Below are 18,843 nucleotides of genomic sequence, written 5' to 3'. Positions count from 1 at the left end.
CATCACTCTTTCCTACACCTGTTTTCATGAAAGTTCTATCATTAATTGACGAAAAGGGAAAAGAAAATAGAGGGTTGAATAATTCATCGTAAAATGCCAGTCAGTCGTGCTCTGCTACCCTTAAAAGGGCGCATATGTGATCTTGTCTGCACTTTTGCTTTCGAACTGTGAAAAATCACCGTCGAGTACATAGATGAAATTTAAATACATCGATCATACAAATAAAAGTTTAACAGATTTTTTTATTGAAACCATAAAAGTGGGTGTAACAACTTTAACAAAGAAACTTTATGAATATAATAAAATCTGTAAAAAGATCCCTTGGAAACATAGAATGCAACAGCAGACTCGGTTTGATTGAGTCTGTTCGTGACAGGTAATGAAATGTGCAACACCTCTCACGCCCCCTACCACCGGCTTAAGCGAAACTCTATTACACATCTATTGAATAGACTCCATGATCCCAAAGGACTAGAAAATATAACAACACTAAGCCCAGATAATATGACAATATAAGCCCTGATAAACTATTGGTTGGAGAACCTGATATTCCTCACAATCTTTCGTGCAATAAACTGTCTACTTATTTAAGTCAAACATAAAGTGAAAATACTCCATAGTGTCGACAGTGAATTAGCACCGGCTTAAGCGAAACTCTATTACACATCTATTGAATAGACTCAATGATCCCAAGGGAATAGAAAATATAACAACCCTAAGCCCAGATGATATTACAATATAAGCCCTGATAAACCTGACATTCCACACCATCTTTCGTGCAAAAAACTGTCTGTTTATTTAAGTCAAACATAAAGTCGAAGTACTCCAGAGTGTCGACAGTGAATTATTTTCATTATACAATAGTATAATTGGAAACTCAACAGGTCGCACTGTTTCTTGTTGATTATTTAGAACATATTTTCAATGAATATTAAGATGAAAATTAAATACATCGATCATGCTAAAAGTTTAATAGAAATTTTATTGAAACCATAAAAGTGGGTGTAACAATTTTAACAAAGAAGCTTTATGAAGATAATAAAATCTGTAAAAAGATCCCTTGGAAACATAAAATGCAACAGCAGACTCGGTTTGATTGAGACTGTTCGTGACAGGTAATGAATGTGCAACACCTTTCATGCCCCCTAGCACCGGCTTACGCGAAACACTATTACACATATAGTGAATAGACTCCATGATCCCAAAGGACTAGAAAATATAACAACACTAACCTCAGATCATATGACAATATAAGTCATGATAAACTATTGGTTGGGGAACCTGATATTCCTCACAATCTTTCGTGTAATAAACTGTCTGCTTATTTAAGTCAAACATAAAGTCAAAGTACTCCATAGTGTCGACAGTGAATTATTTTCATTATACAATAGTATAACTGAAAACTCCAAAGGTCGCTCAATACGACAAAAAATGAAACTGTTTCTTGTTGATTATTTAGAACATATTTTCAATGAATATTAAAATCTAAATACATCGACCATACAAATAAAAGTTTAATAGAAATTTTATTGAAACCATAAAAGTGGGTGTAACAATTTTAACAAAGAAGCTTTATGAATATAATAAAATCTGTAAAAAGATCCCTTGGAAACATAGAATGCAACAGCAGACTCGGTTCGATTGAGTCTGTTCGTGACAGGTAATGAAATGTGCAACACCTCTTATGCCCCCTAGCACCGGCTTAAGCGAAACTCTATTACACATCTATTGAATAGACTCCATGATCCCAAAGGACTAGAAAATATAACAACACTAAGCCCAGATAATATGACAATATAAGCCCTGATAAAAAATAGGCTACGGAATCAACGTTGGTCTGTATGTAGTGTTCAACTTGCAGAAGGTCAGTGCCCCAACCGGATCTAGTCCAAATTTTCTATCCTTAACAGCTGGATCTTTCTGTAATAGCTTTTATTTACATTGCCATGCAACTTTTGAACCTTCTGTGAATTAATATTGAGGTTTAGTGCACCTTTAGTTTAGATTTACTCCCAAATGGTGTTTTTGTCACAAACTATTCAAAGGCGGAGTTCCATATTGTGTTCCTTTTGTGTTAGTTTTTTATTCATTATTTATACTTTATGCATTTGCTTATATGAATATCACATGTACAGCTATATGTCGTATATACTGCTTTGGATTGCAGTTCAAATTTGAGGGGCATGTGTTTTAAGAAACTGACTTTTCCTATTAGAATATGTATCCTAGTTTAATAAAATTATATTGTCTGTCTTTGGTTAATATGTACATCTATTCATTTCCTTCACTACTGCCCAAATATTGACTGATGTTATCTCACAGCTGACACGTGGTTTTCATGATGCATCATCTGACGCATGCTCATTACGTACTGTTTTTCATATATGTCCATTGTGGACCCTGACTGAAACTAGATGAGCGTCCATATGACACTGGTACCCCACTCTTCCTGCTACAGTACATGGTTCCATGACTCTATGTGAAATGTTTCTTAAGATAACTGCAACATAAACTTTTAATCGCTTAATATATATTTTAACTAAGTCAAGGACCATACCTCTGGTCTGGCTATGTGAAGTCCAAAATAGAACTCCAAGTGCGCAACACATGCTATAAAACAATCTTATGTTTTATGACTCTAGGTCAAATTTATACAATGTATACTTTTTGAGATACATGTTATACAAACTATTTTGTTCTTAATTCATAGTTTGACAAAGTCAAAGGCCATTACTATGGTATTGCCGAGTGATATCCAAAACAAATCCAATCCAATTCGCATGCTGTGCTGAGAAATATTTCTACATGGTTTCATGAGTTTAGCTTTGGACGATGTTGTTGGTTGTTTTTTTTTTAATATATAATATGCAAAACAAAAGATTATGCCCTTTTATGCATGTTTTCAACCAAGTCAAAGACCATAACTCTAGTGTGGCTGAGTGAAATCTAAAAAAAAACAGGTGCACAACTTCAAATACTGAATAATATTCCTATATGGATGGTTTCATAATCTAAGATCAAACGGACGGATGGTCTGAAGGAAGGACAGACAGACGGATATTGGCAACTCTAAGAGTCTCCCATTATTTTTTGGAGGCACAATAACCTATTGAAAATATTGAAGTCCTTACAGTCAAAAATGTCTGTCAAGCATGAAGATACCATACTGTTTAGCGTGATACTTTAGTGCACGTATTTGTTAGTTATATTCATAACTTTATCATGACATCAGGCGTTATAACTGACCAATCAGAGAGCTGCATTTTCGAGCACTTGCCAATTTCCACTTGGGTAAAACGCAGTATTTTTACAATGAACATATAGTGACTTAAGAAATAAATATCACATTATTTTAGAAATAAAATCAGATTTTAAACGGTGCCCCACTGTGTTCCTTTGTTTGTTCGTTTTGTCCTCTTGTGTAGGCTTTGTGTGTGTATGTGTGTGTGTTCCTTTGTTTGTTCGTTTTGTCCTCGTGTGTTCGCTTTGCGTGTGTGCACGTGTATGTGTGTGTGTGTGTTTGTGGTGTGCACGTCTGCGTGCTGTAGGTTTCGTTCGGGGGAGGCTGCGATTTTGGTACGTGGCATTCCCTGTTTGATATTTGTCTTTGTTTTTTCACATGCCGAAGACCATGCTACAAAGTACAAAACTTCCTATTTTCATTTAAAAATTAAGTGAACTAATATTTTGATTTTAGTTTAAAGTTTGAGATTTAATATTTATCAAATCCAGTGGGTCTAGGGGATAGCTTTCAGACGAAAACAACGATTTCAAAATGTACATATTCAGTTAAATTGGGATAGTGAAGCAACTGTTTGATTTTATATATACCTGACGCCCAAAGTAGTAGACTCTTTCACGTGTTAAATATTACATATTAACTCTGTACTCGATAAGACAGATCAGTGTAACAGACTACCCAAAGTAGGCGCCCGGTTACAGGACACGCAGATTTCGTCTAATTTCTTTAATTTGTATTCTTTAGGCTCATATGGTATACGTCATTTCCGGTGTTCGGAATACCGACAACTTTACAATATAGGTTGCAGTGTTGACTATTTTAATTCATACCATGCCAACAAATAAATCGGTTTGCCGTAGCTATGACTAAGTCTAAAGGTATATATGTTTTCTGATTTTGCTTTAGCAATTACTACCAGTCGTTTAAACGCTCACTCTTAGCGTTCATCAGCGTTCGACATGTCCCAACAGCAACCGGAAGTAGATAATTGTGTACATAATTGCTATGGCTTTCTTGAATTTTTTTTTTTTCAGAAAATAGATTTGTCAAGAAAGACAAAGAAGTAGAATGCTGTTTATTTTCTTTTAAAGGATTAAGTTCAAAATATATATGGTACTAGAGTATCTTTTCAGCCATTAATTTGTGAGGTATCAAGGCTCAAGCATTCAACCTTGGCCAGGTATGGGATAAAATTTGAGATGTCTTGAGACATTCTGTAATTATAAGGACAGTCCATATATTTAAAGATTTTTTAAAGCTGTGAATTTACAGACAATAAAATTTGTTGAAATTACAATTTTAACCTGTGTGGATTACCTACGTTGAACTTGAACCTGCATGTTAAAATCACTTACAATGTATATTTCATTTAAAAATAAAGCAAAAGTCTCGAGCATTTGCACTTTAGCAATCCCTACAATAATTAGGCATAAAAAAAAATTGTTTGTTTCTGGTGACCCGACCTACCCTATTTTTTTACCGCCGACCCTAAACTTTTTTAGCGTTAAAATCGGGCCGCATATTTTTGCAAATAAGTATATTATTATTTTTATAGCTCTTTGCACGAATGGACTACTCCACCGATCAGGTGAGTGGTTTTTTCGTGGTAACTTTACCAAATTGAGAAATTACATCAGGCAAAATTACCTGGATAGACTGGAATTTACCCGCGAATCGTAAAAATATCCAAAACGTCGTGCTGGTAGTTTTCCATTCCAGAAGCATGTGCGCCCTATCGTAATATCTAATTTACATCGCGGTTACTTTTGACACAAAAAACGCGCATAGTGCATTCATTTTTTAATATAATTGCTTCAAATTTTCAACACAGCTTGAGAACTAATACAGTTTGAGTTCTATAACAATTTTAATAAGATATCCACAGGAATGTAGGCAAAATTCTTTAAAAACGATCAAATTTTCATATAATGTTTTGTAAAATTTCTAACAGCGCAATCTTGATTATTTACTTCTTTATTAAAGTAAACAAACGGTACATACTATGGTAATAAAATTCAGACTTTTGACCAGAATGTACAAAAAACACAATCAAAAAATCTTAAATAATGAAAAAGCGGCAGCAATTTAAATACATGGAGTAAAACGATTTTTGGCAAACAGACTTCTGTTAGCACGGCAGAATAGGTTACGTGACCTCGTGAACGTAAATAGAAATGTGGTTTTAAAATAAAGCAGTACATGTATGATGTTGTTGCGGATTTTAATAAGTTTTAAATTATTCATTGTACATGTATTTTTTGACACAACACTTTGTTAGATATTCTTTTCAAACAATAATGTAAAATTCCTTGAGGGCAAATAGGTCACAGAGGTAGGCTATCCACTATCCTCGTTCACGGTTTGACACATTTACATGTCAGTTTATTCGGGATATTGCACATTTGCTTTAAAAAAAGATAAAGAAAAAACTTTTTTATTGATTTCTTCTCAACAACTTAAGGAATCGAGAAAGTACGATTAGACAGTGATGTGTCACATGGCGCGAAAACATGACGTAATGCCATGACAATCTCGGGCAACTATACCGCTTTGATCTCCACTTCAGATGCCATAATAACCGACACACTCCTTTTAGCTCTTTGAGGGGGTGTTAATTGATGATGAAAACAAGGCTAATTACTTTTTATCATCAGAATAATTACCGATAATTGTTAATGTGTTTTTTTCACTTTCAACACGGGTCGACGTCGGATGGATGATGATTATTGTGTCCATATTTTGGGACACTTTACAAATAATTATTTTTCAGGATAACAGATTGCTGGTCTTCCATTTTTAATTATTTTAGAAATAAGCCCTGTTTCTTTGAGTCAGTTGAAGTTATGACGTTTGGAGGTCCACTAAAGTCTGAGCAGGTCTACTAGATTTCAGCAGTTGGTGGACCTGCTGAAAAAAGTTAAGGTCGAAGCCTGCAGAGGCTTGAAAAGTCAGGTTTTAGATGGGATTTATAGTAGTAGTAAGATGTTGAACAACCACTTGCAGGTTTAATAATTCACAATTTGGGCATACCAGTCAAAACTTCATTGTCTGGCATTTCCAGTTAATCCAGAATTTTAGATTGTGGTAGAGGGTGATGGTATTAATCTCAATGCAGATCAAAGATGCAGATCATATTCCTGGCCAGTGTGCTTTTACTTGGTTTTAGTTTGAAATATAAATGTTGGTTGTTGAATAATATTCAATATTGAAATTATATTATTTAAAGAGAGAATCCACAGCAAGATTTCATTCAAGTTTCACGTTTAATTAAATATAAACCATGTTCTCCGCAAGTAATTGCCAACTTCTCCACATGAATTAGCGGCGGAGAATGAATGAAATAGGACACAACGATCCTATGACCACTTGATCTGTAGATCCACTGCTCTACCTTGAGCTAATCGGATGGGCTTATAAATCTGGAAATGAAAAAACAACAATAAAACGCAAACATGTAAAGCAAATATTTATTTCATAATATTTAAATACACAATCAAATGGCATTTTATATTGCTAAAACATCATCAAAGTCATTATACATTCGGGTGTAAATCCAACATAACAATAGGATGCATGTTTATAAGGTTTATAATCTCCCTGTTTGAAACTACGATAGTGTTAGGTTAAAAAAAAAAAAAAAAAAAAATGCCTACCTACCTACCCTATTTTTTTTGGCCATGTCACTGGAAACAAACAATTTTTTTTTTTTAGGCCTTAAGGAATAATTTATAGCAAAAGAGTGCTTTAACACTAGTTATGCACAGTGGGTGGTTATATGTCGGGCATGATAATTTCATCAGGGCACAGCCCAAGTGAAATTATTTCAGGGTTTTCCCGGACGCAGGTTTTCTGCGTCCCTGACGTGCTTTTACTGCTTTGAACTCGCATTTTTCAGTGCCTCTGCGTCCACTGGAGCCGCAAAATCGGTCATGAAACTCCTTTGCACTGAAGCCTCCTTTGTGAGATACCAATGTATAATGCGCAGATTTTTTTACCCTCGGGACCACCCCCGAATCGTAGGTGCTCATTTATACACAGGTATAGACGATTTTCCAACTTCAAAAAACAAATGTTTTTACCGATGTTCGCCATTTTAGTTAAGGGAAACTACTCTTCGCGCTGTCACCGCTAAAATCTAAGATTGCCGTTACGTTCCGTAAAAGATCGAATGGTTTATTTTTCTTTCAAACAAAATTAATTTCATATAAATTTAGAAGTATTTTGGTAAAAGAAATATAATTAAATCACAAAAATTATGATACTAATTAAAGATCGAGTATTATCTTTAACCGAGATCAAACTGTGAACAACATAATTGGCAGGAGGTGACACGTTAATTGCCGGTAATTACTGGCTATTTGATCGTAACAGAGAGTATAACACCTTTTGTTATCGGTCTGAATTGAGAAGCTCATGTCATTTTAAAAGATACCATTCCGAAATATTGAATTATCTGCTATCTAACTTAAAAAGATACAAGTTCGTTGGGTTTTAGGGTAAATTTTTATAGTAATAATGTCCATTTTCAAGATCAGTAATTTGTGGACCCCCAAAAATTATTAGGGACCCTTAAATTAGCAGCCATGGGAGTCCATGGACTCCCAAATAAAAAACCCGATGGAAAACCCTGTTATTTGTACGACATATTACCGTCCGAGTGTATAAATAGTGTTAAAACACAATTTTGCTATAAATTATATAAATTCTAATAAGGCTTTAATCTAAAACAGATAAAATATAGTAACGCTCTTTTTTTTTTTGGTCGCATGCTTTTGTTTTATCCGTTATGCATTCAGTAAGTCTATATTTTGGATATTGCCCTTCAGAAACCTTCGTTTGTACCCGTGTAGATTCGTACCCGCTGTCGACTCCGAGAAGACATAATCGATTACAGTGTTCGAAATTCACGGTAGTCCGACAGCCCGTGGCTACCAAATTTCAGCTGGGGCTACCGATTTTCCACAGGTACAAGCCCGACTGGGCTACCGAATTTTCCTCATTTGTTTAAAAAAACATGCTTATTAAACGAGTACTGCATCGTGATTTTCCAGACTGAGAAACGCTTATGGAATTATTGGTTTTTGCACTCTCACGTGTTGAGAATCAAACACAGTGTCAAAGACATAACAGCAGCGCTAATTGGCTGAATACAATCACCTCTAGCGTAACGGGTAATTTGATTAGCTTTCACACTTCTCGCGAAAATCTCACAAGTACCTGCAGTAGGCGGAGCTTAAATTATGTTATCAGCGTGTGTGTAAATGTGTATTCAGCACTCGGTATTACATCTTACAAATTGTCAACAGTCCGAGTTGCAGTAATTAGCGAGTGCGGATCCTAAAAAATCGGGCATAACAGTTTAGATTTCGTTTTGGCACGGAGTGTCATGTCGGATGTTTTTGGACTCTGACGATGCTGATCTGGACTGGAGTATTTAGAGTTAAAATTTTTCAAAAACATGGCAAACATGTACTGTATGTCTTTTCTATTACTTCAAACATGAATAGAGATGTCTGTAAAACAAAATGTTATATGGTGCAAAAATTATGTATTTTAAGGTGTTAAAGTTCGGGCTAGTGAAATTGGTGTCGGGCTTGGAAATTTTTTAATCTGGTAGCCCGAACGGGCTATTGGATTCAAATCTGAATTTCGTACACTGCGATTATCGGAATAGGTTGGGCTTTTCTAGCCATCAGTCGATTATACCCGCTAATTGGCCCATCACTAATCTTTATCATCATCATCTGCATGTGTGGTAACAATCCCCATAACTCTGATGTGTATTTTTGACCAAATTATGCCCCTTTCATACTTAAATTTCTAAACAAACTTCATTTTCTGGACATAACTTTGGTACTATATAAGATAATGACTTGAAACTCAAAAAAAACTTTACCATCATCATCTGCATGTGTGGTAACAATCCAAATAACTGTAATTTGTGTTCTTGACAGAATTATGCCCCTTGGTGTATCTTCCTTTTAAAGTAGAAGTCTCTTATTGAGACATATATTCATTTTACTGTCAAATCGCCGAATAGTGGAGTGCGCTTTCTACCTCAACACTATGAAGTGATTCAAAAGGTGGCTATAATTTTCTTGTTTCTAGATCAAACACCATTAATGTGACCATTCATTCTTAGTTACATCATTTCCCATACAGTGATTATTGTTTCATTACAAAAGTCTGAAAAAAAGATGTTTTCTGAAATTCAAGCCAGTGCTGTAAAACTAACACGCCGATTTTTGGTGCCATACAGTATCGTGTAATATATGAATGCAGGATGAAAAGGGGTTTATTATTAATACTGAGTTACCACTTGTGTGAACAGTTTCTCATTCGAATAAAACTGAAAGTAAACCATGTCAAACCTAGAAATACATATCGTATGTTACTTTTACTGTAGTATGTTTTGTCAAAATTAGACCATTTTTTCTCAAGTTTTATTTGAATGTTGATTTCTCAGAACCTACAAGACCAAAATATGCTTTTATACTCCACACAAGTCTTCAGCAGTGCAGGGCAGGTTCCATAATTCTCTTTTGTCAAAATTTTACCTCATTTTAACTTTGAAATTTTAGTGAAAATTACAAATGTATGGTGGTTTCTCAAGAACTTTGGACTAAATCCTTTTATCATAAACTCTTTTCTTTTGGATCATCAAATGGTCTCAGCCAGACTATAAACAAATTATGCACCTTTAATGTACTTGGAAAAATATTGGTAAAGCTTTTTATACGTCCATTTGAAAAACGGCACCTATTATGGGAACGCCCCTGGTGGGCGGGTAGGCGGGGTCTACAGCCGGAGCATATCTTCTTCATGCATGGAGGGATTTTGATGAAACTTAACACAATTGTTCACCATCATCATGAAACAGGGTGTCATGCGCAAGAACTAGGTCCCTAGTTCTAAAGTCAAGGTCACACTGAGGTCAAAGGTCAAATTCCAGAATGACTTTGTCTGGAGCATATCTTCTTCATGCATGGAGGGATTTTGATGTAATTTGGCACAATTGTTCACCATCATGAGACGGAGTGTCATGTGCAAGAACCAGGTCCCTGGGTCTAAGGTCAAGGTCACAGAGGTCAAAGGATACAAGAATGAAAACTTTGTCTGGAGCATTTCTTCTTCATTCACAGATGTGCAGTCTGATCATGATCTGCACTATTCGCCATTCAGTCAGTATCTTTTTGGTAAGCTAGCACCCCTTTTAACAGCTAATGGTACTGTCCAAATTGAAAGACAGACAAGTTCATTATAGAAATTTAGCAGGGTATAAAGGGTTAATGCATATGAGATGGATTTTGCCCGCTGTTTGAGGTAGTTGCAAGACTATTCAGATGTGTCGTGTTATTTTGTTCTCATATTTGAACTTCGTGCTCTGTATAATCAATTATATGTCATTGGCTGTCAAAGGATTGAAGTTTTCTGGCACTATTTCAAAAACTAGACTGGGTCATTTAATTAATTGTAGACTACCGGTGCATGTTTTCTGCTTTTGTAACAGGTATATATTGGAGAAAAAGTTAAAGAAAAATATAAAAAATCATGTTTGCACTATTAAGTTTAATTATTATTTGGGAAAGAAATAATTTAAATGTAAGTAGGATTTTGTTGATTATTTTTATGAAAAAAAAACAACAAATTTATTGATCACCTAGCCAAGGTTAAAGATAATAACAAACAGCTGTGTTTTACTTTCAAGTGGGAAATGGTCATTGATACCTTAAAATTTTGCTGTATTTTTTTCTTTAAAAGTTTTTAATTCATGCATAGAAATTTCTTTCAGAAGTCTGGAACACTAGTAGCTTTCATATTTAATGAGTTTTATGTAATTGCAAACTAACATTGCATTTTATTAAGTTATTATGTATAACAGTAAATTGTGGTTTTAACAGAGTTAAGGATATAATGAAGTTTTTGCCTCTGTGAAAATATTGAATGGTCTCCCTTATTGATGATATCACCCTGAAACACACTAATAACCTGCATATAATTGTTTTTAAATAAATGTCAATGTATGAAACATTTTATTTGCAATATTGACATTTTTTGCTTTTATTTTTTGCTTGAATTGCAGCTGTATACTACACGTGTATTTTAGGACTTTCACATTTTATTTTCAGGTGCTAAAATGGCTCAGTCCAATAAGAAAAGTACTGACCTGAGCTTAGCTTCGACACCTGATGGATATCCAGCCCCAGGCTCTGATATGCTGCCATCAGGACTCAAACCCAAGCTAGACCTCATCTTCTCTGAGGTTGAGAAAAAGCTGCCAGATATAGACTTTGATCTTTCAGATGTAAGCTATTGTTTTTTGGGGGTTGTTTTCTTTTTCAATTTTGGGAGGGTCAGTATTAAAGTGTTTTTGAAGGGCAAGAACCTAAAAGAATGTAGTACGTATCATGCTGTTGTAACAACTGTTAATATTTTGACCACATGAACAAGTGATGGTAACATTTGAACATTCGATAATTTTTAGCGCATCTGATTTTTGGGGGGAAAAATGATGAGTTATTGTCATCACTTGATCGGCGTCAGCGTCTGCGTTGGCATTGCCTGGCTAAGTTTTATGTTTAGGTCAGCTTTTCTCCTAAACTATCAAAGCTATTGCGTTGAAACTTGCAACACTTGTTCACCATCAATAGCTGACCCTGTACAGCTACATGGTTCGCACAGGTCCTTGAAAGTCCTTGAATTTGATCCTAAGTCCTTGAAAAGTCCTTGATTTTTTTCTTCCAAAAAATCCCCTGAAAAAGTACTTGAATTTTGAAAAAAAGGTAGAAAAGTCCTTAAATTTTGCTAAAAACGGGGTAGCAATCGTATCGTTGTTGAAAAATACAAAAAATAAATAATAAATAAGTCAAAACGAGCGAAAAAACGGTGTAAAATAAAAATACATGCACACCCACGGAGGGAGCGCTAGTTGAACACCGTTTCGGTACGGAAGTTAGATACGGAATAGCGATTTTCACAATGTTAAAATATTATGCGCAAGGTCGTGACTTATCAACAACGAGTGGCCCAAGAAATTAATGTAGTTTCGCCAATAAATGGCTTACACAGGATGATTATTCATCGTGGTTAGAGGAGTTTAAGTCAGACAAGCATAAGTGTATGTGATAAACTCATTGATGTCGGAACTATGAGAGAAAGTGCGTTGAAATCGCAAGCGAAAACAAGAAGTGAAGTCCCTTGAGGACAGATTAAAAACTAGTCTTTAGAGCTTGAAAGACTTATAAGAAACATGTACTAAGTATGTATACAGGCAAATATAGCTCATAAAAGGTAATCCCATTGAAGATCTCATAGAGGTTAAGATATGCTATTGTAGCTTATGGAAAATAAAACTGTTCTGTAACTTTTCTTCTATCATAATGCTTTATGAAGAGCCTAAATGGTTTTGTAATTTAAGATTTTAAGCGATTAAAATAGTCCTTGAAAATCGATAAAAAGTCATTGAAACGTCCTTGAATTTTTATGCCCCCAAAGGGAGGCATATAGTTTTTGAACCGTCTGTCGGTCTGTCAGTCTGTCCGCAATTTTCGTGTCCGGTCCATATCTTTGTCATCGATGGATGGATTTTCAAATAACTTGGCATGAATGTGTACCACAGTAAGACGACGTGTCGCGCGCAAGACCCAGGTCCGTAGCTCAAAGGTCAAGGTCACACTTAGACATTAAAGGGTAGTGCATTGATGGGCGTGTCCGGTCCATATCTTTGTCATCGATGGATGGATTTTCAAATAACTTGGCATGAATGTGTACCACAGTAAGACGACGTGTCGCGTGCAAGACCCAGGTCCGTAGCTCAAAGGTCAAGGTCACACTAAGACATTAAAGGGTAGTGCATTGATGGGCGTGTCCGGTCCATATCTTTGTCATCGATGGATGGATTTTCAAATAACTTGGCATGAATGTGTACCACAGTAAGATGACATGTCGCGCGCAAGACCCAGGTCCGTAGCTCAAAGGTCAAGGTCACACTTAGACATTAAAGGGTAGTGCATTGATGGGCGTGTCCGGTCCATATCTTTGTCATCGATGGATGGATTTTCAAATAACTTGGCATGAATGTGTACCACATTAAGATGACGTGTCGCGCGCAAGACCCAGGTCCGTAGCTCAAAGGTCAAGGTCACACTTAGACTTTAAAGGATAGTGCATTGATGGGCGTGTCCGGTCCATATCTTTGTCATCCATGGATGGATTTTCAAATAATTTGGCATGAATGTGTTCCATAGTAAGACGACCTGTCGTGCGCAAGACCCAGCTCCGTAGGTCAAAGGTCCTAAACTCTAACATCAGCCATAACTATTCATTCAAAGTGCTCTGGGGGGCATGTGTCATCCTATGGAGACAGCTCTTGTTTTTGCCAAGTCCTGTATGAACCATGAGCAAGAAACATAACTCCATCCTGCTTTTTGCAAGAATTATGGCCCCTTTTGAACTTAGAAAATCAGATTTCTTGGTTAAGTTTTATGTTTAGGTCAACTTTTCTCCTAAACTGTCAAAGCTGTTGCTTTGAAACTTGTAACACTTGTTCACCATCATAAGCTGACTCTGTACAGCAAGAAACATAACTCCATCCTGCTTTTTGCAAGAATTATGGCTGCTTTTGGATTTAGAAAATATCAGATAAGAGTTAAGTTTTGTGTTTAGGTCAACTTTTCTCCTTAACAGTCAAAGCTATTGCTTTAAAACTCAGAGCAGTTATTCGCCATTAAGGAGGTAGGTTACCTTAATATTTGTATGTGCGCATGTCCAACCGGAAGCTAACATGACTATTTACGACGACGTTTACGACATGAACCTGCCTTAGATCTTATGCTTAATGGTTTTATAATGCAGAAATAATATATTGCCGCAGAAACGCTTCAAAACATTATTGCCTTAAAATGACATCATTGACGTCATGACGTTATATGTCAGTTACAGCGTAAAATTACTAGCTTTTATTTTGAAAGTAGGTAATTCTGTGCATTTTCTTTATTTGAACTATTTTTAAACAGCCCTTATTTGCTGAAATATTTTTGTGAGTCTTTCGCTCTGAAAAATGATCAGTATTTTGCTTCTTTTATGTAGTTATATTGAAATGTTATACGAAATGTAAGAAAATGGATGATGGTAACTGATGTTATTGGGAATATAGTTGGGTGAAAGGTTACTTATTACGGCCATCTTCAAATAAAAATTGAGCAGTTTGATTTGTAATACAGTACAATCGCGATCCTACGAAAAGCTAAGGGACCGGCCGTTTTTTTCGTAATATCGCATTTTCGTTCGAGCGCTGCATAGGAAATTTCGCTACACAGTACCTTAATATCTACACGTCGTAACCCGTGATATTTAAACATGTAAATTTCGTATCGGAGTACATGTACATGTATACAAATTTTATATGTACATCTGGCTCTACTACAAATCTTATTCGAATCCGAAGTGTAAAACGGGTTAGTTTTTTTTCTTCACTTTTTTGTTCACTGTATATAAAACATATACTGTGTACATTGTTGCACGAGAACAAAAATAGCATTCAGCTACCCTTAATTGAATTGTTCGGAATAATAAAATGACAATTTAGAGACGACCAGGACTTAAATATTTTTATCTTTTTATGTAGTGATTGTTTTAGACGTATAGATACCGAAACAAGTGTGACTGATATGCCATTCGATCAGATAGTTAGAGAAGAAAAAATTAACCACTAACACAGCGTATGTGTTTCAAATTTTATTAAGTTTTCACACTTTAATAACTGTTTACGCCTAGTTAACTGATCGTGACACTTTACACTCTAAAGCATTTTTTCACGCCGTTGTGGAAGGTGTAAAAACTTAGACAATATAGATATTCGTAAAATCGCAATTAAAACAAGCTCAAAACAGGCTTTAAGGGCATAAAAATGCATTCGTAGTAGCGCATTTTTCGTAAAATTGCATTTTTATAAAACCGCGACCTTGTAACATAGAAATAAGAAGGAAAACAGTCGGGACCACAACACCTTTTCGTAGTATACCGGTATTTTGTTAAATTGCGATTCGTAGCACCGCGAATGCACTGTACCTATATTTTATTACTTAAATATACTAAAATTAAGCTCTAAAATTGTTCAAATTTCAGTAGAAAATTGTTGTTTCTTGAATTAATTTGATGTTACCATGGAAACGAAGCTTGTGACCTATATTTCTAAATGTAAAATTCAAAAGCGTTGACACTGGTCTATTTAAGGAACACAGAATCGGTTTTGTATTTACATTTCAACAATATCCATGAGAATAATAGCAGTATGCAGAACGATTTTTCCATAAAAAATGTCAGACGAGGGTACTGCTGTAAGAATTTTAAGCTGTGAAATTTGTTTAAATAAATGTAAATAACACGAAAATGTGCTAAGTGCTTTTTATTTTTAGCTCGACTATTCGAAGAATAGGGGAGCTATCCTACTCGCGTCGGCGTTAGCGTGAGCGTGTGCGTGAGCTTCACACAAATGTTAAAGTTTGCGTACCACCCCAAATATTTTCAAAGTCCATTGAGATATTGCTTTGATATTTTGCATACTTGTTTACCATCATGACCCCAGTCTGGTAAAAGGAGGAGGCAACTCTGTCAAGCATTTTGACTGAATTATGGCCCCTTTTCGACTTAGAATATGGTAATTGTAATGTTATAGTTTTACTCATAGCTTATATTATACTATCAAGCACTGAGAATAGTCGAGCGCGCTGTCCACTGACAGCTCTGGTTCTAATTATATTACCCAAATATTCCATGTTGGTCATTAACAGAATGGCACTGAAGCCGTCGAAAAAACCCGTTTTCATATGTAGTTGTTTAAAAATGAGAGAAAATGCATAACCATGGAAACACGAGCCCCGCGACATATACGTACTAAGCTTATGTTAGAAAGCTAACGCGCATGCTAGTAAAATTATCAATTATGCAGACATCTACGGATAACAGTGAAATCAAAATACACTGAAAAGTGTTAAATATTCGTATTTTCCTTCTTCTTTCAATATGAAATACCTTCGGAGGGTCATGTACTTCAAACCTGGATAAAAATTGTACTTGAAGGGAGATTGTAGCAGTTAAAGCATTAAATTACACGAAATATAGAAAATTGCTGTGGTTCAACTAATTTAATTTACCCTGGTAACAAGGTAACCTACCTCCTTAAAAGCTGACACTGCACAACAAGTACCGTAATTCTACATTGCTTTTTGCAAGAATTATGGCCCCTTTTGGACTTAGAAAATCATGGGTAGGACAATATTTCTATTATACAGAGACAAACAATCAGATGAGCATCTGCACCCGCAAGGCGGTGTTCTTGTTTTTAGCTCACCTGACACATAGTGACAGGGTGAGCTTTTGTGATCGCCCTTCGTCCGCCGTTCGTCCGTCGTCCGTCCACAATTTCTTGTGAACAAGATAGAGACAACATTTTGCAAGCAATTTTGATCAAACTTGTACAAAACTTGTATTGGCATGATATCTCAGTTCCTTTCAAAAACTGGCCAGATCCCATCATGGGTTCTAGAATTATTGCCCCTTAAAGGGCCAGAATTTGCTATTTTTGTGCGTCAACAATTTCTTGTCTCCACGATAGTGGTTTCATTTATGATTTTATTAGTCCCCTACTGGTTGAAAACCAGTTTCGGGGACTATAGGAATGCGCTTTTCCGTCATTCTGTCATTCCGTCATTCCGTCCGTCCGCAATTTCGTGTCCGGTCCATAACTCTTTTATCCATGAAGGGATTTTATTATTACTTGGCATAGATGTTCCCCATGATGAGACGACGTGTCGTGTGAAAAACCCGGACCCCTAGCATAAAGGTCAAGGTCACAGTTGGAGGTCAAAGGTCAACAGGGCTTTTTTCCTGTCTGGTCCATAACTCTCCCATCCATGAAGGGATTTTAATATCACTTGGCACAATTGTACCTCATAATAAGACGATGTGTCATGCACAACTTTCAGACCCCTGGCTCAAAGGTCAAGGTCACACATAGTAGTCAAATGTTAACATGGCATGAACAGGGTTTGTTTCATGTCCGGTCCATAACTCTTTCATCCATGAAGGGATTTAAATATTACTTGACACAAATGTTCCCCATGATGTGATGACGTGTCGTGGGCAAAACCTGCACCCCTAACTCAAAGGTCAAGGTCACAATTGGAGGTCAAAGGTCAACAGGGCTTTTTTCCTGTCTGATCCATAACTGTCTCATCCATGAAGGGATTTTAATATCAATTGACAAAATTGTATGTCATAATAAGACGATTTGTCATGCACAACTTTCAGACCCCTAGCTCATAGGTCAAGGTCACACTTAGTAGTCAAATGTTAAGGGTCTGTTTCATGTCCGATCCATAACTCTGTCATTCATTAAGGGATTTCAATATTACTTGGCACAGATGTTCTCCATGATGAGACAACGTGTCATGCGCAAATCCTGGAGCCCTTGCTCAAAGGTCAAGGTCATACTTAGAGGTCAAAGGTCTAATTCAAGAAGGACTTTGTTTGGAGCATTTCTTCTTTATGCATGGAGGGATTTTAATGTAACTTGGCACAAATGTTCACCACCATAAGACAAATTGTCTTGCGCCAGAACCAGGTCGCTAGGTCTAAGGTCAAGGTCATACTTAGAGGTCAAAGGTCAAATTCAAGAATGACTTTGTCCTGAGCATTTCTTTTCATGCATGGAGAGATTTTGATGTAACTTGGCACAAATGTTCACCACCATGAGGCACACTTTTTTAGAATTACGTCCCTTTGTTGTTACTATAAATAGATTACATTGTAACTTTTTTATTACTGGCCGTAGGGAAAAATCGAGACCACTTTTCTGTGGTACAACATGCATGTTACATCCAATATTTAGGTGTATTTTGATCTATCTCTACCTGGTAAAGATTTTCTTGTGGACTTACATTTTATAGATTTTTTTGATTTTTTTTTTTTTTTTAGGATTAATTTCACTTTGTTGTTACTATAAATAACTTTTATGATAACTTTTTGTATAATCGGCCAAAAAAATTCCAAATGAAAACAACTGTACATTTTTATATATGCAAATCTTAATCCAAGTGCTTTGTTATATTATATTGTATATATAGTACAATATTGTTTATATATCATTGACAAATATCAGTTCATTATGTTATACTGCAGTAGAGAAAATTAGGTGCCTTCCAGTAGGGGACTTTGTATTGCATGGCAATACTTCATTCACTTGTTTTAACCAAACTTGCACACAACTTGTATCACCATAAGATCTTGGTTCTTTTCTTGAACCGGCCAGATCCCATTATGGGTTCCAGAGTTATGGCCCCTAAAAGGGCCAAAATGAGCTACCTTGTCTGCACAATAGCAGTTTCATTTATGATTTGATTTTTACCAAACTTGCACACCACTTGTATCACCGTGAGATCTTGGTTCTTTTCTTGAACTGGCCAGATTCCTTCATGGGTTCCAGAGTTATGGCTCCTGAAATGGCAAGTATTAGCTATTTTGACCTTGTCTGCACAATAGCAGCTTCATTTATGATTTGAATTTAACCAAACTTGCACATAACTTGTGTCACCATAAGATCT

The 18,843-nt window shown here is 35.9% G+C and overlaps 1 protein-coding gene across 3 annotated transcripts in view; it reads left to right on the top strand.

The window, feature by feature from the left end:
* The first annotated feature begins 4,000 nt into the window (after nt 1-4,000).
* LOC123559418 (dynein axonemal assembly factor 8-like) overlaps nt 4,001-18,843 on the top strand; it is a 48,664-nt gene continuing 33,821 nt past the window's right edge. For 2 of the 3 annotated variants that reach the window (XM_053552715.1, XM_053552714.1), the window contains exons 1-2: nt 4,001-4,119; nt 11,371-11,546. In XM_053552715.1, coding sequence (XP_053408690.1) covers nt 4,104-4,119; nt 11,371-11,546 — 192 coding nt within the window. In that variant the 5' untranslated portion in view covers nt 4,001-4,103. Of the gene's footprint in view, nt 4,120-4,262; nt 4,422-11,370; nt 11,547-18,843 lie in introns of those variants that run through there. The other variant, XM_053552716.1, reaches the window with a different exon arrangement.

The sequence above is a fragment of the Mercenaria mercenaria genome, chromosome 10, assembly GCF_021730395.1.
Source record: "Mercenaria mercenaria strain notata chromosome 10, MADL_Memer_1, whole genome shotgun sequence".
Taxonomy (NCBI): domain Eukaryota; kingdom Metazoa; phylum Mollusca; class Bivalvia; order Venerida; family Veneridae; genus Mercenaria; species Mercenaria mercenaria.
This window is presented reverse-complemented; position numbering and strand designations above follow the sequence as displayed.